The sequence below is a fragment of the Pongo abelii genome, chromosome 9, assembly GCF_028885655.2.
Source record: "Pongo abelii isolate AG06213 chromosome 9, NHGRI_mPonAbe1-v2.0_pri, whole genome shotgun sequence".
Taxonomy (NCBI): domain Eukaryota; kingdom Metazoa; phylum Chordata; class Mammalia; order Primates; family Hominidae; genus Pongo; species Pongo abelii.
In genome coordinates, this window is record NC_071994.2 from 79,257,354 (window position 1) to 79,277,290 (window position 19,937).

At 56.5% G+C, this 19,937-nt stretch overlaps 1 protein-coding gene across 4 annotated transcripts in view; it reads left to right on the forward strand.

Moving 5' to 3' along the window:
• Positions 1-19,937, forward strand: part of MYO7A (myosin VIIA) — an 88,829-nt gene that overhangs the window by 65,170 nt on the left and 3,722 nt on the right. For 3 of the 4 annotated variants that reach the window (XM_024255160.3, XM_054526047.2, XM_054526044.2), the window contains 15 exons: positions 690-917; positions 2,914-3,084; positions 6,082-6,199; positions 6,944-7,070; positions 7,989-8,272; positions 9,894-10,084; positions 10,747-10,871; positions 11,507-11,664; positions 12,525-12,678; positions 13,911-14,066; positions 14,546-14,651; positions 15,730-15,843; positions 16,867-16,954; positions 17,134-17,240; positions 19,587-19,772. In XM_024255160.3, the coding sequence (XP_024110928.2) occupies positions 690-917; positions 2,914-3,084; positions 6,082-6,199; positions 6,944-7,070; positions 7,989-8,272; positions 9,894-10,084; positions 10,747-10,871; positions 11,507-11,664; positions 12,525-12,678; positions 13,911-14,066; positions 14,546-14,651; positions 15,730-15,843; positions 16,867-16,954; positions 17,134-17,240; positions 19,587-19,772 (2,313 nt within the window). The remainder of the gene's footprint in view (positions 1-689; positions 918-2,913; positions 3,085-6,081; positions 6,200-6,943; positions 7,071-7,988; positions 8,273-9,893; positions 10,085-10,746; positions 10,872-11,506; positions 11,665-12,524; positions 12,679-13,910; positions 14,067-14,545; positions 14,652-15,729; positions 15,844-16,866; positions 16,955-17,133; positions 17,241-19,586; positions 19,773-19,937) is intronic. The other variant, XM_054526045.1, reaches the window with a different exon arrangement.

A 19,937-nucleotide genomic window follows, 5' to 3' on the forward strand; every position in this document is an offset into this window, starting at 1 on the left:
CAGCACCCGAGGGAAAACCCAGCAGTACGATGTCCTCAGTCCTGTGTCCTCAGGCCCAGTGAATCCTCTCCTGGTGCTGAAGGAAGAGCATGGCCCAGGCTGATGGGAGGGCTGCGCAGCCCTTGTATGCAGATGGGAGTGGAATTCCCTCTCAGGTTGCTATGGCATCTGATGGAGAAACTCCTCAGCAAACGGGAGTTCTTCACACTTGCCCTCAAGCAGCTGGAGCGCGTCCCACAGACTCACCTCAGAGGCTGGAGCCTCCTCGGCTGAGCGGGACCTGGGGCTTGGGTGATTTTGCCTCCACCCCCAGCAACGTCATGCTCAGCAGAGGGGCCCCCGCCCACAAGCCCAGGGGAGGTACCATGTTGCTGGACACAGTTTGCCTGGATTTTTCTCACCGATGCTCTTGTGTTTCCAGGTACTGTCTGTTCAGTTTCCCAAAAGGCTTCCACTAGAAAATGGGAATTCCCAAGTCACCGTGCCCAGAACTGAGGCTAGGAAGGCAATGATGGGGGTGGGGCTTAGAGCCCAGGGCTGGGATCTGGTCTGCCTCCTGGGGGCCTTGGACGTGTCCCTGCCCCTCGCTGGGCCTCGGTTTTCTGTCTGAACTGACCGTTGGCCCTGTCGAGGCTCCTCATAGTCCTTCCCTGACTCCGTGCCTGCTCCCCTCCCTGCTGTGCCCGCAGGTGTCCTCCCTGGGCAGCGGCAGTGACCACGTCATGGACGCCATCTCCCAGTGCGAGCAGTATGCCAAGGAGCAGGGCGCCCAGGAGCGCAACGCCCCCTGGAGGCTCTTCTTCCGCAAAGAGGTCTTCACGCCCTGGCACAGCCCCTCCGAGGACAACGTGGCCACCAACCTCATCTACCAGCAGGTGGTGCGAGGAGTCAAGTTTGGGGAGTACAGGTGTGAGAAGGTGAGTGGGAGGGAATCTTCCGCCAGGCTGGCTTGGCTCACAGCCTCCTGTTTTCCACGTTTGGGCTGAGTGCTCCTCTGTGAGCCATCATTAGCTCAGGCTGGGGTGAGCCTGACTGCAGTCAGGCACTCTTCAGGTGCCTGGATGGACACCGCCTATGTCAGGGGGCTTGTGAGGAGAGGTGAGATGGCGGGAGCCAGGGCTTCTGAGGATGTCCTGAATTCCGCCAGTGGAGGAGGCCCCCACCCTGCTGTAGTGACTGTGCGTGCTACAGAGGACATGCCGCAGGACCTGCTGCACCATTCTGAGTATATCTAGTAAGCGCTGCATTAAATAACAAATACAGCCATTCCTTGAGATCAGAATTTGCAAATGTGTATTCTTTTTTCTCCTTCTGAGGACAGGAGTTATGTGGTTGTTTTGTTTTTGATAATGGTAATGGTAGCTATGGTTCTGTTGGTGATTGTGGTGGAGGGATGAGAAAGGAGGTGGTGGAAATGAAGAGGATGGTTGGTGGTAGTAACGTTGGTGGAGGTAGTGATGGTGGAGATAGTGATGATGGTTGGTGGTGATGGTGGACGTAGCGATGGTGTTGGTACTGATGATGGTGGTGATGGTGGGTGGAGGTAGTGGTGGTGTTGGTGATGGTGGAGGTAGTGATGTTAGTGATGAGGTATTGGTACTGATGACACTGGTGATATTGGAGGTAGGGATGGTGTTGGTGATGGTGGAGGTAGTGATGGTGTTGGTGATGGTGGAGGTAGTGGTGGTGTTGGTGATGGTGGAGGTAGTGGTGGTGTTGGTGATGGCGGAGGTAGTGATGTTAGTGATGAGGTATTGTTGGTTCTGATGACACTGGTGATATTGGAGGTAGGGATGGTGTTGGTGATGGTGGTGGTTGCTGGTGATGGTGGAGGTAGTGATGGTGTCAGTGGTGATGACAGTGTTCTTGGTAGTGATGATAGTGGTGATGGTAAAGGTAGTGATGGTGGTGTTGACAATGACAGTGTTGTTGGTAATGATGGTGATGGTGGAGGCAGTGATGGTGTTGGTGATGACAGTGTTGTTGGTAGTGATGATGGTGGTGATGGTGGAGGCATAGTGTTGGTAGTGATGATGGTGGTGATGCTGGAGGCAGTAATGATGTTGGTGATAGTGTTGGTAGTGATGGTGGTGATGGTGGAGGTAGTGGTGGTAGTTTTGTTGGTGATAGTGGTGATGATAATGGTGGTATTGGTGGTAAGCAAATATTCAGGCGGAGTGCATTAGTATAGCCACATCAGTTACTAAAATTCTGAAATATTTCAAACTGGTTGGAAAATATCTATTGCCTCCAAGGCCCCAAAGAGCCTTTCTCTATGCCTTTGCTGCTGGAGCCCTGGGGAGCCCTTGGTAGGCATCACTGGGGCTGCTGTGCACCAGGCCAGGCAGAGAAGGGGCAAATGCCCAGTGGCCACTTGGCTCTCTGAACCTTCTGCAGTAGATCCTGCCAGCTGTTAACCACTTTAACTGTCCCCCAAGTGCTTAATGGTGATGGTGGTGATGGAGGTAGTCACAGTGATGCACTCCCCTCACTCTGACCCCGCCAGCAGACCCTAGGTGTCTCCCGTTCTCCAGGGCAGACACTTCCTCTTCTGCTGTATGTCAGCTCTGGTCGCTGTCTCACAGGGCTGAGTGTGCAGTGGCTGCTCGATGGGCTGGCTTGTTTTTTTTTTTTTTCGTCACTTCGTGTGCCCCTGGGCAGAGTCCAGCTCCATGCCAGTGCCAAAGGGATCCAGGAGAAGGTGAGGGTGTGGCCCTGCCCTTGGGGAGCTCATGGTTCTTCTGAGCAGACAAGAATTCCCTGGTGAATCAGTGAGAAGCCTGGGTCCCAAAGGCCAGGCTCTGAGAGCTACAGGAGGCAGGGCCAGGAGAGGGGACTGGAGCCTTTGGTGGTGTGGAAGGGCTTCCTGGAGGGGCCTGGGCCAATGCATGACCGAGGCCTCCCCCCACCTAGGAGGACGACCTGGCTGAGCTGGCCTCCCAGCAGTACTTTGTGGACTATGGCTCTGAGATTATCCTGGAGCGCCTCCTGAACCTTGTGCCCACCTACATCCCCGACCGCGAGATCACGCCCCTGAAGACGCTAGAGAAGTGGGCCCAGCTGGCCATCGCCGCCCACAAGAAGGTAGAAGGGCTGAGAGGAGTCTTAGAGAAGGGATGTGGACCTGAACAACCAAGGAGGTCCCAGCCCTCATCTGAACCTGTCTGTTGGGGCTGCGGGGGATGGGATGGCACCTGACCTCCCGCCTCCCAGTGGCCCTTCCTTCATTGGACATCAGCTCACTCATTCTCCTGCCATCTGTGTGCCAGGCACACAGAGGGAATCAAACTTAACCCTGCATCCTCTGTGGGGCCATGGGTATTGGGGCCCCTTTCCTGGTCTTGCGCCAGCCCCTCGTTGGTGCTACAGCTTCCAGAGCTGCAGCTCAGGAGTGGCGGTGGACGCTAGACAGAGCTTTAGGAATTGTACCTCCTTTTTCCTAACAGAACTCCAGCCCAACTTCCTGCCTGGGGAGCTTTAGGGACAGGCCCCCTTGACCCCGTTGCTTGAAGCCCAGGCCCATGACCAGCCATGAGTGGTTCCCTCCCAAGCTAAGAGCCTGGCCAAGTAGAGCAGGGGTATCCAGATGGGGAGAAGGTGGGAGCACTGGCTGCTGGTAGGGGACCCAAGGCCTCCTCATCTTCATGGCCCTGGCTGTGCAAGAGAATTGCCCCCGTACATAAGTCGAGGGCTCCATAGTCTGAGGGTGCCACAGACCCATGGTCTCACCCCTCCTCACCTCGTGGCCTCCGTCCTCACCCGGGAGCCCTGTGCCACCCTCCACCTGACCGTATGCCTTCTCTGGTCAGCTCCCTGCCAGCCTCCGCCTCTCCCTGAGTCCTGAGTGCTCCCTGCGCCAGCCTGCTTCCCCCGAGGCCCTCACCCCCCTGAACCCCACTTCAGAGGAGGAGCGTCTCCTCTCTGCCACCCCTCTGTCCCTCAAGTGAGAGCCCTGCCCTCCATCCTCAGGCACCTCCTCTCCCTTGGCCCTCACATGCCGGCAGCCACTGCAGCCTGCCCAGCTGCCTCCCAAACAGCTGCAGCCTCCACCCCCACCTCCCTGAGGGCCTCCTCAGGGCTCATTGCCATTGTGGCATGTGGTACTTCCTGGGCGGGGTGCCATTATTATGCATTCATTTTATTTTGGGCACTTGTTATGTGCTGGGCACCATACCAGGACCTGGAGATACAGCCCTTTGTGGGACAAACATGGTTTCTGCCGTTTGGAGCCCACAGCTGAGCTGGGTCTCTCCTGGACTGGAGCTCCTCAGAGTGTCTGTCCCAGAGCCCTGGGTCAGGCCCTGGGTCAGGCCCCTCATAGAATGGACAGTTGTGAATCACAGGTTTTGTAGGGTGGGAGGGTGCATTGTTCGTTATCTAGGTCTGCCATAACAAAGTGCCACAGACTAGGTGGTTTCAACAACAAAAATAAATGTATTTCCTTCCAGTTCTGGAGCCTGGAGCTCCGAGATCAAGGTGTCAGCAGGGGCTTTCTCCTGAGGCTTCTCCTCTTGGCCTGCAGATGACTGTCTTCTCCATCTGTCACCACACGGTGACGTGTGCACATGCACATCTGAGTCCAAATATCCTTCTCTTAAAAGGGCACCAGACACATTGGATTACAGCCCACCCAAAATATCTCATTAGTGACCTCTTTAAAGACCTTATCTCCGGGCCGGGTGTGGTTGCTCACGCCTGTAATCCCAGCACTTTGGGAGGCCAAGGCGGGCGGATGGTTGGTGGTCATGAGGTCAGGAGTTCGAGACGAGCCTGGCCAACATGGCGCAATCCCGTCTCTACTAAAAATGCAAAAATTCACCAGGCGTGGTGGTGGATGCCTGTAATCCTAGCTACTCGGGAGGCTGAGGCAGGAGAATCACTTGAACCCGGGAGGCGGAGGTTGCAGTGAGCCAAGATCCTGCCATTGTGCTCCAGCCTAGGGGACAAGAGCAAGACTCCGTCTCCAAAAAAAAAAAAAAAAAAAAAAAGAGACCTTATCTCCAAATAGGGTTACATTCTGAGTTGCTGAGGGTGAGGACTTTAATATGCAAATATGGTGGGCTGGGGAAGGAAGCACACAATTCAGTCCATAACAGGTGTTTTGAAAACATCTTATTTTGAAATAATTTCAAACTTACGGAGAAATTGCATGTTCAAAAAAGTAGGACTGCTGTGTGCACTTCACTTCCCAGATTCACTGGGTGATAGCCACACTTGCTCAGTGATTTGTCTCTCTGCCTACATATGTATTTTCTCTGAGTCATTTGAGCTTGGATTGGTGACATTGAGCCCTTTGCCCCTGAATTCTCACTGCTGTTAGGATGGCACCCCTCATGGGCTCTCTCGTGGGTGGAGATGGGGCCGTCTGTGAGCTGGCATACACATCCACCCTTACCTATGCCTGTGTCTTCATACTATAAAAACCAGGATTTCACTCTCACCCCGCCAGTGCTACCCCAGAAGCCCAGAGTTCTCACTAGGGCTTGTGGGGATATTTTTAGAGAAACACAATGCTGGTGCTTTTGTATCTTACCAAGAGCACGGCAGCACCCCTCACGGATCACCTCACCTCCAGGCTTCAGTTCTCCCTTGACACACTGATCTAATTCCCAGATTCACCAGATCAGTTTCTTGCAGTTGTGGCTGCACTCACAGTCCCCCAGGACCTGGCTCCCCACGCTGTGTCCCTAGTCCCTCTCTTTCCAGTCTACCCTGCACACGCCTTCTACTGACCCGGGGCCTTGGGCCTCCCACATGCTCTGGCTGGAATCCTTGCTTCCCTGTCTCTGCTGAACTGAGAACTCCCTGGAGGGGCAGCTATGCTTTCTCTGACTTTGGGCCCCAGCACCTGCATAGAGGTGGCACTCAAAAGTGCTCGCTGATATTGATGAATGAGAAAGGTGGGGACAGGGTGACTGCAGACAGATGGGAGCAGGGCAAGGCCATGATGCACAGGAGGTGCAGGGGTCCCAGGCTGCTCCTGGCTAGAAGGCAGCAGCAGCTGATTTTTAGAGCAAACTCACTCATACATTGTCTTCTGTCTCTCTGTTCCTCTGTCCCTCTGTCCCTCTCTCCTTCCAGGGGATTTATGCCCAGAGGAGAACTGATGCCCAGAAGGTCAAAGAGGATGTGGTCAATTATGCCCGCTTCAAGTGGCCCTTGCTCTTCTCCAGGTTTTATGAGGCCTACAAATTCTCAGGTACCCCCAGCCTGCAATGCTCCCAGTCCCTTGCTCGGTAGCTCCAGCCCACAACAGGGGAGGGAAACGGCTTGAGCCAGGGGCCCCCGTCAATGAAACTCTTGCCTGCACGATGCTTGGTTTGTTCTGGTCAGTGCTGCTGAGTGGGTCCTGCCTCCCCAACACCCGGTAGTGACTCCATGGCACAACTTATGTGCTCAGTGGTGCACGGGGTTGAAAAACTGAGTGAGGATCGATTCATTAAGGCACATACTATGTACAGAACAGGGTGGCCCAGGGTTCAGACAGGGCCAGCCCTGCTGGGCCGACTCTGTGAAGTTGAGACTAGCAGATACAAACCCACACAGGTCACTGGCTCAGCCATCCTCGGGCCATCATTACTGGGCACCTGCTCTGTTCCAGGCCCTGTGCTGATGCTGCTGTTCACAGAACCACCAAGTACCAGGGTCAGAGGGAACCCTGGGCCTCAGTCCAACCCCTCCCCAGATCCCACCTTAGTTCAGGGCAGGGGCTTGTCCAAAGCTGCACAAAGACCAATGGCAGGAGTGGGACCCAAACCAATTTCCCAATTCACCACTGCACTTTGGATTTTGCCACATAGCGAGTTTGTGCTCTCTGAGCCTCAGTTTCCGTATCTATAAAATAGAAATCAGTGTATTGCCACCTGTCTGGCTGTTATGAGATTGGGAAGGGCTGGGCCTGGGGGTGGGAGGCCTGCCTCTCAGTGCCGTGGTCTCGTCCCAGGCCCCAGCCTCCCCAAGAATGACGTCATCGTGGCCGTCAACTGGACGGGCGTGTACTTTGTGGATGAGCAGGAGCAGGTACTTCTGGAGCTGTCCTTCCCAGAGATCATGGCTGTGTCCAGCAGCAGGTGAGGAGGGCCGCATGGAGACGCAGACAGACAGAGGGGAAGGAGAGGGGCCGGAGCTTCCCTGTGGGTCATGGGAAGTGAAGAGGCATGAAGTGGCCTGCCTGGTTGCACGTGATTGGGCAGTTTGTGCTGCACTGTGCAGACCCGTCTGGCACCTCCTAGTGGAGGGCTGGACTTGGACTTGGGCTTTACAGCACATTAAGGCTGCTCTGAGACAGGACTGGGCTGTCAGGACAGGCAGGGGCAGCCAAGTGTGTACAAAAGAGCTTGACCTGGGGTTCAGGGGACTGGATAGCACTCACTCTATGTCTTCATTCCTAAAACAGGAGTCTTAATACTTTTCTCGCATAACGGTGGTGGGGAATGAATGCAATAATAGGTGGGAGAGCTCTTTATAAACTGCGAAATGTGGTGCACATAGGTGGAATGGTGGGGTGGGTTGCTGGGATTGACTGGCTTTCCCAGCAGTGCAGTGGCTCCCTCCCCCACCATCTGGGGCTTGCAGCAGTGTCTTTTGGTTGTGTCTGATATGGGCTGGAGTCAGACTGTGTCCAGCACTGACCAGACACATGCCAGGCACACAGGATGCAGTAGTGATAAGATAGTCCTTGTCCTCTTGGATCTTCAGTCAAGAGAGGAGACAGACATTGAATAGGCCATTTTAAAGCACAGTATGATCAGGGCAGTGGGAGGGCAGGGAGGACTTCCTGGAGGAAGTGGCATGTAGGTTGAGATTTAAAGGGTGAGTAGGAATTAGACAGGCAAAGGAAAAGTGGGCCAGGCCAGTGTGGGTCTCCCTCTGGGCCATGCCTGACTCTGGCCAGGCCAGCTCTGACTTAGCCTGAGATGTGTCTGAGCTGGGCCACATCTCCCACTGGTTGGGGCATGTCTGACTCGACTGGCCTTGATCTCCTTCAGGGAGTGCCGTGTCTGGCTCTCACTGGGCTGCTCTGATCTTGGCTGTGCTGCGCCTCACTCAGGCTGGGCAGGACTGACCCCAGCGGGGCCCTGTTCTCCGTGTTGGTCCTGCAGGGGAGCGAAAACGACGGCTCCCAGCTTCACGCTGGCCACCATCAAGGGGGACGAATACACCTTCACCTCTAGCAATGCTGAAGACATTCGTGACCTGGTGGTCACCTTCCTAGAGGGGCTCCGGAAGAGATCTAAGTATGTTGTGGCCCTGCAGGATAACCCCAACCCCGGTGAGTGGCTGCTGGTATGGGCCGCCTGGCACTGGGGGTTAGGGTGTTATGCAGACTGTCTTAGTCCATTTGTGTTGCTATAATGGAATGCTGGAGGCTGGGAGATTTATGAAGAAAAGAGGTTTATTTGGCTCACAGTTCTGCAGGCACTATAAGAAGCATGGTGCTGGCTGGGCATGATGGCTCATGCCTGCAATCCCAGAGCTTTGGGAGGCTGAGATGGGAGGATCACTTGGGGCCAGGAGTTCAAGACCAGCCTGGGCAACATAGTGAGATCCTTGTCTCTACAAAAGGTTAAATAAATTAGCCGGGTGTGGTGGCATGTGCCTGTAGTCATAGCTCTTCAGGAGGCTGAGGTAGGAGGATTGCTTGAGCCCAGGAGGTGGAGGCTGCAGTGAGCCATGATTGTGCCACTGCAGTCCAGCCTGGGCAAGAGTGAGACCTCATCTCTTTAAAAAAAAAAAAAAAAAAAAAAAAAAAAAAAAGGAAACAGAAAAAAGCATGGCACCAGCATCTGCTTCTGATGAAGGCCCTAGGAAGCTTCCACTCATGGCAGAAGGAGAAGGGGTGCCTGCATCAGAAGGAAGGAAGAGAGGAGGAGGTGCCAGGCTCTTTTAAACAATCAGTTCTCACAGAGACTACATAGAGTGAGAACTCACTCATTAACGTGAGCACGGCACCACACTGTTCAAGAGAGACCCACCCCCATGACCCAAACACCTCACACTAGGCCACCGCCAACACTGGGAGATCAAATTTCAACAGAGAGATTTGGAGGGGACAAATATCTAAACCATATCACAGACCATGCCCCTTGGCCTTGGCACTCAAGGCTGCTAGGATCTTGTTCCCATCTTTCCCCTGAAGCTAGACCAAATAGCAGAAGCCCGTGCCTTCAATCTGTGGCCTGTGGGGAACCTCCTCTCCCTCCGTTCTTCTGGCTCTTCAATACTCATCTCCTGTCAGCTCTCCAAGTTAGATCAGGGTCCTCCTCAGTGTTCTCAAAAGACCCACCATCTTCAAGTGATAACAGCAGTAACAACTACTCTGCCTGAGGCCACCGAGGCCCTGGCGAAGTGTGGGAAAGACAAAGATGAAATGGACCCCACCCTGTCCTCAGTGGGGAGGCTGGTGGGAAGCAGACAGTGACAGGCCTGTGACAGTGCAGTGAGCAGGGAAGCCCAGAGGAGAGGCCCCATGCAGACTGGGGTCCAGGGAGGAAGCCCGTGTGAGCAGAGCGCAGGGGGCAGAGAGCTGAGCATGATGCCAGCACAGAGGCGGGAGAAAGCTGGCCTGTCCAGGGAACTGCAAACAGCTTGGTTTGGCTGGGAACAGGCACAGTGAGGGAGGAGAGGCAAGGTGGAAGGAGTCCGGGAGGCCTGCTCACAACAGGCCTAGGAGTGTGGGGCTTCCTTCCCAAGGGCAATGAGGAGCCGTGGAAGGCTTTTGAGCAGGAGAGTAGCCCACTCTAGTGATGGTCTCTCTATGGAGAGTTGTGACAAGGTGGAGGCAGAGTGGCAGGTGGGCAGACACGAGTGATAACACCTCAGTTCTTCTGTGGGAAGATGTTCCAACTCGGCCTGTCTCTGCCCCCGTGGTCCCACTCACCTCTGCTCTACAGCGGGTGAGGAGTCAGGCTTCCTCAGCTTTGCCAAGGGAGACCTCATCATCCTGGACCACGACACGGGCGAACAGGTCATGAACTTGGGCTGGGCCAACGGCATCAATGAGAGGACCAAGCAGCGTGGGGACTTCCCCACCGACTGTGTGTACGTCATGCCCACTGTCACCATGCCACCGCGGGAGATTGTGGTATGTGGCCTGGGGGTGGCAGATGGGTGGGAGGTGCCATTAGACCCCTCTTTGTCTACTTCCCACAGCTGTACAATTGGTTAATGGTCTAGTGCATCTGTGAAGATGATCTTGGGATCTTATGGGACCACACATTTAAAGTTGGGGCAGCGCTCAAACCTGTGCCAGGTGGGGAGGGGCCTAGAAATGGCATCAGATGAGGAACTGCCAAAGGGTGGGGCCGGGGGTGGGGACTGGAGAGAGATGTATCACCCACACTGTATGAATAGGCAGCGGGAGCACAGCTGGGAAGGGGGCCCTGCTTCTTCTGGAGCCCCCTTGAGAGCAGCTCTGAGGACTCACAGCCCAGCTTCCCCAATGGCTCCTAAGCCAGGCTCAGTGGACGAGGCAGCTCTCACACCATGTCCCCCTGCCTCGTCCAGGCTGTCTGACTGACCCAACCTGATTAGACACCCGGGGAAGGGCCCTGAGCTCAGCACAAAGGAGGCAGTAGGGACCTCAGAGACCCCAAGGAGGAACGGGGCTCCCAGGGTCAGAATGGGGCATGGGGTCCATCCCCCTGAAGAGTCTCCCAGAGTCCAGAAGGCTCCAGGGTATACCATGTTGATCCTGGTGGCCGCAGGTGGAGAGCTGACCTGAGCCCCCTGTCTCTTGGCCCCTAGGCCCTGGTCACCATGACTCCCGACCAGAGGCAGGACGTTGTCCGGCTCTTGCAGCTGCGAACGGCGGAGCCCGAGGTGCGTGCCAAGCCCTACACGCTGGAGGAGTTCTCCTATGACTACTTCAGGTGATGCCTCCTGGGGAAGGTTGGGAGCCACAGGGCTAGGAGCTGCAGGCTTCCGCTACCGTCTGGTCGTGTGCTGGGGCTGCTTTGTGAAGCCCCCACCTGTGAGCAGGGCCTGGGTCAGAGGGAGCTGGAGGGCTGTTTCTGTCTGCCAAGATGACCCGTCCTATGTGTCTCATCTTATCTTCCTTCAAGAGATGTCACTGCACCCCACCCCACCCCAGGCTGGACATTTGAGACTGAGTCCTGGTGGGGATGCGGGCTGGAAGCAGGCAGCTGGGATTCTGCGTGCCCAGCACTGTGATAAGGATGCTTTTGGGGCGGGGGTTAGGGGGCAGTGAGAAGCTTCCTGATGGAGCGGTGTGCACTGAGCTCTAAAGGGGGCGCAGGGTGGTGGGGGAGGCTGGGGCACAGCCCGCGGTGTTCTCGCCGCTGGGGTTTCACAGCTGAGAAAGGAAGGCCCGGTGACTGCCAGTGACTCGCCTCAGGTCACATGCAGGGCAGGGAAGAGCAGGGCCTGGTGCCCACCCTCAGCCTCTGGGCACAGGGATGGGTGGGGGTGGGGGTCTCACAACCTGGGGGTTTCTCCCCGGGTTGCCAGTGATGGGGCATTGCTGACGGTCCCTGTGCTGTGGCAGGCCCCCACCCAAGCACACGCTGAGCCGCGTCATGGTGTCCAAGGCCCGAGGCAAGGACCGGCTGTGGAGCCACACGCGGGAACCGCTCAAGCAGGCGCTGCTCAAGAAGCTCCTGGGCAGTGAGGAGCTCTCGCAGGAGGCCTGCCTGGCCTTCATTGATATCCGTGCCACTGGGCTGCGCCCAGGGGAGCCGGGGACCGGGCAGGGCCTTCGTCTGCATACTGCCTTCCTCCTGAGGGCCTGCTGCGACCCGGGCATGCGTGGGGAGGGTTGATGGAGTACCCCCTCCCTTGCACCTTTTGATATGCAAGGGGCTGCCTCACCCACTGTCTTCTCTGACCCTGTCATTTGGGTGCCAGGTGGATTTGGTGCCTTGTGCTGGACCAGGCATGCAGGTAGAGCAGGGACCAGCCCAGCCCCTGGCCTCATGGGACCATACACACATCCAGATCAGTGCTGAGATGGGACCAGGCAGCACTGTGACCTGACCCATGTGACCTGGAGGGGGCAAGGAGGACTTCCTGGAGGAAGTGTTATCTAGGCTGAGCCCTGAAGGCTAAGTAGGACTTAGCCAGGCAAAGGGGAGGGAGGGGGGAGTGTTCCAGAGAGAGGGAGCAGCAGCAAGGCCCCGAGGCACACAGAGCAGGGGCTGTTCCAGGGCTCCGGGGCTTCAGCACAGACAGGATGGGAAGACTGGGCTTAGGCAGGGTTCCCGAGCCCTGTGAGGAAGCTTGGGCCGTGTCCTAAGGCCAGGGTGAACCACTGGGCAGGGGGTGGCATGGTCAGATTCGCCATCTGGGAAGTCCATCCCAGCTGCTGTGAGGGCTTGGGATGTGGGGCTGGTGGCTGTGAGGAAGCTGAGAGAGGGTGGGGCAGATCACGCCCATTTTGTGAGTGCACAGCCTGAGGGCCCAGGGTCGCAGCTTCAGGTGATGCAGGCCCTGTAGGGAGTGGGGCCTCCGGACCCCAGGCCAGTGCTCCCTCTATTCGGCACAAGCCCTTCCTTGACAGTCCCCACCTGTGCTCAAGTACATGGGCGACTACCCGTCCAAGAGGACACGCTCCGTCAACGAGCTCACCGACCAGATCTTTGAAGGTCCCCTGAAAGCGGAGCCCCTGAAGGACGAGGCATATGTGCAGATCCTGAAGCAGCTGACCGACAACCACATCAGGTGAGCCAGGCACGATGGGAGGATGAGGGGCAGACCTTACCTGCTGTGACGGGCAGCTCTTGCCCTCCTGAGGCAGCTGCTGGCTGTGCCTGGATGCAGTCCTTCCTTACACAGAGCCGGGAGCTGCTCATGGGCCCCCTCACATCCTAGCTTGGCCCCAAGGCCCAAGGAGGGCCTAGCAGGAACTAGGAGGTGGTGGCTGTCTTCCTTTGAGTCTGTCCTCTAAGGGTAACAGCCCCAGCTCCTCCTAACGTTTGGCTGGAGTCTCGTCTGGATGCCCCTTCCCTGCCTAGACCCTGCTGTCTGCCTGCAGGTCCAGCTCAGTCAAGTGTCCCCTCCCTGGTGCAGGCTGGGCCGGCTGTCAGCTGGAAGCGCTGGCTGAAAACTCTCATGGATTTGAGTGTTGGGCCCAATGCCCAAAGTGTGCCACCTTCTCCTCCCACTGGGACAGCCCGAGGCAGGAGTAGAAAGTCAGGCACAGGCTCCTCTCAGAGTCTGAGAGAAGCTCCACCCTCTCTCCTTACACCCAGCCCCCTGCCTTCCTCCCCAGCTGTGTCACCCTCTACATCTCTTCCACAAATCCATCCTCAAACTACACATCAGCTCTTTTGACAGTGCCAAACCTTTGTACATACTGTGCCCACAGCCAGGAAAACTTTTCAGCCCCTTCTCTGCATGCCGTAATTTGCTTCATCCTTCAAAGCCTAGTTCAAATGCCACCTCCTCCTAGAAGCCCTCTAAACTTCCCACTGTCAGGCCCAAGAAGCTCAGAGTGGTGGCTGAAGGAGCCTGGGGTGGGACTGGTCTAACTCGTTGCTACTCAAAGTATAGGTGAATTAAAGAGCTTCTGCCAAAATATAAATCACACTGCTTCCTTCATGGGGAAAGTCTTGCTATGGAAACAAACAAAAAGCCTCAGCTGAAGCAGAGTGCATGGCAACCCGGTGGCTTTTCATTGTGGCATAAGCCCCTTATCTCCACGTGGACCGGTAGCAGTGTGTGGCCTGGCGCGGTGGGCCAGGCACACTTTGGGTAGCACTAGTTGCATCTGGCTGTCAGGGAGAGGGGTCTGTAGGTAGGGTGAGGGGTCCTGAGATAGGGTAAGGGTCAGGAGGGATGGTGCTGCTGTGATGAGCAGCTGAGGGGTACGTGGCCCCCTCACCCGGGGGTGCACAGGTCCTGTGACTCCCGATGGCAGCTGCCCCTGCTGGAGCCCGCGCCTCCTCCGGCAGGTACAGCGAGGAGCGGGGTTGGGAGCTGCTCTGGCTGTGCACGGGCCTCTTCCCACCCAGCAACATCCTCCTGCCCCACGTGCAGCGCTTCCTGCAGTCCCGAAAGCACTGCCCACTCGCCATCGACTGCCTGCAACGGCTCCAGAAAGCCCTGAGGTACAGCGGCCGCCAGGGGCAGGGGCAGACACGGGGGCGGGCTCCTGGCCACACCGGGCTTGTGGGATGAGCCCCTTGGGGATAAGGACCACATAGCAGTTGGGCCCACCCTTGGGGTACCTCAACTGCCAGCTAGACGGAGGTGCGGATCTTGCAGCTGCTCAGGATGCAGCTGGAGAGTCCGGCTGCTCGGGAGTGCTCAGCCCAGAGCTCCCAGGCTATCGGGTGGGCACAGACACCCAGGCCCACTTCATACTCTCCAAGGGCACTTGTGTTCTTCACTTTGCTGGGCCTCTCCACACCCATCGTCCCATTTTACAGATGAGGAGCTCAAGGCTCTGGGAGACTCAGTGGCCAGTCACATCATAGGAAGTGGCAGGCGGGGATCAGAACTGGGGTTATCTGCTTCCAAGTGTCCCGGTCCCCTGGTCTCCACAGTCCCATGCACCTGCCCCCTGCTGCCCCTGCCGCCTTTTCAGAAACGGGTCTCGGAAGTACCCTCCGCACCTGGTGGAGGTAGAGGCCATCCAGCACAAGACCACCCAGATTTTCCACAAGGTCTACTTCCCTGATGACACCGACGAGGTGAGGGTCACCGGCTTCTAGGTCTACAGTGCCCAGGACGGGGCCAGGCTTCCTGGGTGGACACCAAAGGTGGCCTTAAGCCTCTCTCCCATCACTTGTCATTTGCCGCCTCGTCCTCCTGCCTTGTAGTGGAGTCGGGGCTCAGGACGAAGGCCATCGACTCCCCAGGTCAGGGGCCCTTGGTTCCTGATCCAACCCCTGCTTCCTGGAGCAGCTTCCTTCAGAAGGGCGCCCCTCACTCCCTGTCTCTGAGGAGGACTTGCCTTGGAGAAAAGCGCTTCTCCCTCTGAACTGGCTTTGCACCTCCCTGATGTAGGGCCCAACTGACCCCCAGGTCCAGGCCTCCCCTGTCGACTGAGCCCACTTTCCTGCAGGCAGAACCTCGACACCCCTTCCTCCCTCCCCACCTGAGGTGGTCAAGGTTCCCTCTATCCAGGTCCTGTCTGCCAAAGGTCATGTCTGTCATGCCTGTAGTCATGCTGCCCCTCATGGTCCCCAGCCCCTGCCTGTCTCAACACAGTGTCTCATTCAGATAAGCTTTTCATTTGAAGAGTCATTTATGAAACTTGCCTGAGGCTGGAGACTCAGAAATGCCATGACAGGATTTCATTTGCAAGGATCAAAGACTTCCTCAAATCCCTTCCTGTCCCTCCAGACATCTCTCCTCCTGCCATTAAACTTCCCCAGATGCTCAAACCCTCCCATCTGTCTGGGCTGCTTTCCCCTCCACTTTTGGGTTTGCTTTTCCTCTACCTCAAGTCTCCTCCTTCCAATCACCCTTCCAGTCATCCTGCTGTGCTCCCTGGACCCCTCACTGTCACTCAGGCTTGTACATCCTGGCCCAGGACTCTGGACGCCAAGGCCACCTTCTGCTTGGAGGGTCGGGAGGAGGAGACCTGGGAAGACCCAGACAGGAGTAACCCTTTCCTTTTGTTAAATGCCATGCCCAACTCTGGGCCCACAGGAGGGTGTTTGGCACGGGAGGGGGCTCAGTATAGGAGGCATAGCCAGACGGGCCCGGGAGGACCAGGTCCCGGGAAAGGCCCTGCAGAAGCCCAGTGCTCACCGCCCCTCCCAGGCCTTCGAAGTGGAGTCCAGCACCAAGGCCAAGGACTTCTGCCAGAACATCGCCACCAGGCTGCTCCTCAAGTCCTCAGAGGGATTCAGCCTCTTTGTCAAAATTGCAGACAAGGTGGGTCCTTCACCACCTTCGCCAAGGTGGGAGATTTGCTGGGGCCATAAGAACTTATGGACAGCAGAGGGAAAAGAGAGGAACTGGGGGAGAGAGGGGAAGAGGGCGTTGGCATCTGGCCATCTTCTTCCATCCCTGCAGCCTCCCCTTACATGGAGTGGCTGCCCCCAGCTCTCTCTCTTCTGAGGCACAGCACATGGCTCAAACTCTCTTAGGAGCATGTGCCCAGGTGCTCTGTGTTCTAAAAACACCAGACCCTCACCCTGCCCCAACACACATGTTCTTTCCTGATTTGCTTTGACTGGCCCTTAATTGCCATGCTGGGGCAAATTAACCCTTGAAATAAGGTGTGATCATCCCCACTTGATAGATCACATAACTAAGGCTCAGAGAGGTTAGGTAACTTGTCCAAGGTCACACAGCAGGGACTGAGCTCCAGGTGGGTCTGACTCTAAAGCTCATGCCCCTGCCACCATCTCACATCACGCTTGCCCCAGTACCTCTGTCCCTGGAAGTCTTCCAGGCCTAGCTAAAGACCCCTCTACGGGAAGGCCTCCCTGACCGAGTTAGGTGCCCCATCCTGTTGCCTGCTGATGACTCTGTGTGCATCTGTGTCTGTCTCCTCACTTCATGACTGTCTCTGTGCCAGACACTGGGACCCAGAGGTGACCCCGATGAGGTCCTAGACCCAGGGGAGCCCAGAGCTGCAGGAGGAGCTGGACATGGATGCCAGAGAATGTCCAAGCCAGGGGCTGGGCCGCATTCTTGGCCAGTTTCCCTTGAGTCTAAGGCAGCGTTCAGTGTCCCAGGCACTGAATGGAATGACCGTCACTCCCGGCAAGAAGTGGGCTCTTCTGGGGACACTCAGCAGGCACATGGGGCAGGGTGGGGCTGACACACAAACCCCTTCCGGCTGGGAGTGGAGTCTTCCCTGAGAAGGAGCTGCCAGACAGGCCTTAGGTGGGAAGGTCAGAAAATGCAGTGTTGCTTAAACTGACTGTGCTTCGATGGCGCTGTCCCCAGGTCATCAGTGTGCCTGAGAATGACTTCTTCTTTGACTTTGTTCGACACTTGACAGACTGGATAAAGAAAGCTCGGCCCATCAAGGACGGTAATGAGGCCGGGTCCTGGGATCATCTGAGGCCCAGAGCAGGGAGGTGTGGGCTCAGGGCCGTGCTGTGAGGCCCACCTAGGCGGGCCTGAGTGAGGGCCTCCTCTGGGGCTGGGCTCAGGACGTGAGCACTCCTCTGTGCAGGGACCCTCTGGGTGACCGACTGCCCTGTGCTGCAGGAATTGTGCCCTCACTCACCTACCAGGTGTTCTTCATGAAGAAGCTGTGGACCACCACGGTGCCAGGGAAGGACCCCATGGCCGATTCCATCTTCCACTATTACCAGGTGGGCACCTCTGCACTCTAGTTGCCTTCATGCACAGCTAGCGTTGCTGTACTTTGGCCCTGAAAGCAGAGACCCACTGACCTTGCCACGTGTGGGGCCCGTACCAGCCTGGCCTCGAAGGGATTCCTGCCAAGACCACTGGAACCCCAAGGGACGACCCAACCCCTGATCTTTGTATCTTCTGACTCTTCAGCTCTTAGGGGCTTGACAGTTCCTCCTCTGAGCTTCCGATCCCTACCTGTTCAGGCCCCTCCTTCAGTGCAGGGCTATCCTCTGACTTCGAGATTCTGCTGTTGTAACTCAGTAATTCCAAGGCCTCTGTGCAAACGTTTTCTAGCACAGGCACCTGCAGGAAGCCGGGAGGGAAGCTTGCATGTTGAACCTCTATTATGCGTCTGGCACTCTTCTCTCATTCTGTCCTCCCAACTAACCCCAAGAAGCAGGCATGTTGTCCCCATTTGACAGAGGGACAAACAGACTCAGAGAGGCCACGTGCTGTGATTAGGATCACACAGCTGATGGAACTGGGGTTTGATTCCAGGTCTTCATGACTGCAGGTTCATGCTCTTTTCTGGGCTCAGCCTGCTTACCATTCTGTGGGAGAAAAACCAAGATGCTGGGAAGGGCAGAGGAGGCAGGGACGGTGGCTGCTGTGGCAGAGAGGACACTGGCCTGGGAGTGAGAAGGACTGCCCTCATCCAAACCTGGGATCTGCCTTTCCTCATGCCCCTCCCCACCCACCCCATGCTGCCCACAGAGTGCATGGCCCCTGGACTACCAGTTCTCCCAGAGTCAGCCTTGACATCTGCTCCTCCTGTCCCACATCCCAGATCTCTTACCTGATGACTGTACCTCCTGGATATCTCTAAAATCCCCCACGTCTCTCCATCACCACCTTCCCAACCTGGGTCAGTCTACCATCATCTCTGATCCAGAATGGAGGCAGTGACCTTCTCCCTGTTCTCCTCATCCATTTTGGTCCTTTCAATCCTTTCTCCACAGGGTGGTCATCCTGCTTTCCAGATTCCCCCAGTGGATTCCCCTTGCTCTTAGGGCATAACCCCCGTCCTGACCGTGGCCCTGCCTGGTGGTGCCACTAACTGCTCCTGCTGCCTTGCCTTGTACCTGGCTCTCCTTTGGCTCAGCTGGATTGTTTCCACTTCTCAAGTGTGCCACGGGGCCTTTGTAATGTTGGGATGCTCTTCCCTCAGTTCCTTCCCTCATCTACTGAACTTTTGGATGTCAATCAGCCATCTTAAAGGAAGTCTGCCCTGTCCTCAAGCCCAGATTAGGTCACCTTGTTATGTTCTCTTACAGCACTGTGAACAATTCCTTCGAAGGCTGTCATTATATATCTGTCAGTATGATTTTTAATGTCTGTCCTTGCCCTGAGACTACAAGTTCCGTGGGAGTAGGGAGGGTAGGCATTGTTGCTTAAAGGGCCTGGCTCATACATGTTCAATGCATACTTGTTGGATTGATGGATGGGTGAATAGGCAACCTGGTGACTCAGTGAACATATAGATGGGAGGATGAATGCTGAGTGAATTGATGGGTGGATATTGGTGAGTGAATTGGTGAGTTAGGTAGGTGAATGGGTGGATGGGTGGGTAGACGGATGGACAGATAGGGAGATGGATGGAGGTAGATGTGTAGGTAGATAGACCCATAACCACATGGATGGGTGGGTGGGATGGATAATGATTGACTCAGGTCTCTGATTGACAATGTGTCCTCAGGCCAGCCTCAGTTTCTCTACCCTTCAAATTGTGGATAAGATGATCATAAGGCTCTAGGAGTCTGTGGGCAGCGCCAGCCCTTCAGAGGCTTCATCTCTGCTCTGGGCCCATTCCCCAGCCTAAGTTCCTCTCGTTTTGGGTCTGGAAATTCAAGGGGGTGGGAGGGCCTCTGCTACTGCTGCTGAAAGCAGCTGGTCTCAAGAGAACCCAATGCAAGGAGGCCAGACTGAGAGGCTCTTCTAAAGGAGGATGGGCCCAGGAGGTGAGGGGTATGGAACAGTCTCAGGGTTGCCAGCTGGTCACTCTGAGTTTCTTCATCTTGAAATGGGGTGCTCATCTCACTGGACTGTTATGGGGGGGAAATGAGGTAACAGACATGGCCATGCGCTCCAAGTGCCAACTGCTGAGTCTGTGCAGGCAGACTTGCTCTGTCCCTGTCCTGTGCCATCTCCCTTGGGGGAGCAGTGTCAGCTGAGGCTGGAGAGGTGGGTGGGCCCACGTGCGGGGTAAGGTGGTAGACCCTGGCATTGGGGGTCTTGGTGTGGTGGGAAAGGAGCCCACTTCTGCCAGGTCCCTGCACGCCTGTGACCTGCTCTGTCTCTGGCAGGAATTGCCCAAGTATCTCCGAGGCTACCACAAGTGCACGCGGGAGGAGGTGCTGCAGCTAGGGGCGCTGATCTACAGGGTCAAGTTCGAGGAGGACAAGTCCTACTTCCCCAGCATCCCCAAGCTGCTGCGGGAGCTGGTGCCCCAGGACCTTATCCGGCAGGTCTCACCTGATGACTGGAAGCGGGTGAGCATGGGGTGGGCAGCGGGAATGGTGGGGCCCTGAATGGGCCTCGGGGCACCCCAGGGGCCAAGGGGGCAGACGCTGGCCAGCAGCCCAGGGAGGTGCGTCTTGTGGTTCCTGTACTTGATGAGGCCGCCCACCCTTGTTCCTCCGCCTGCCTTATCCTTC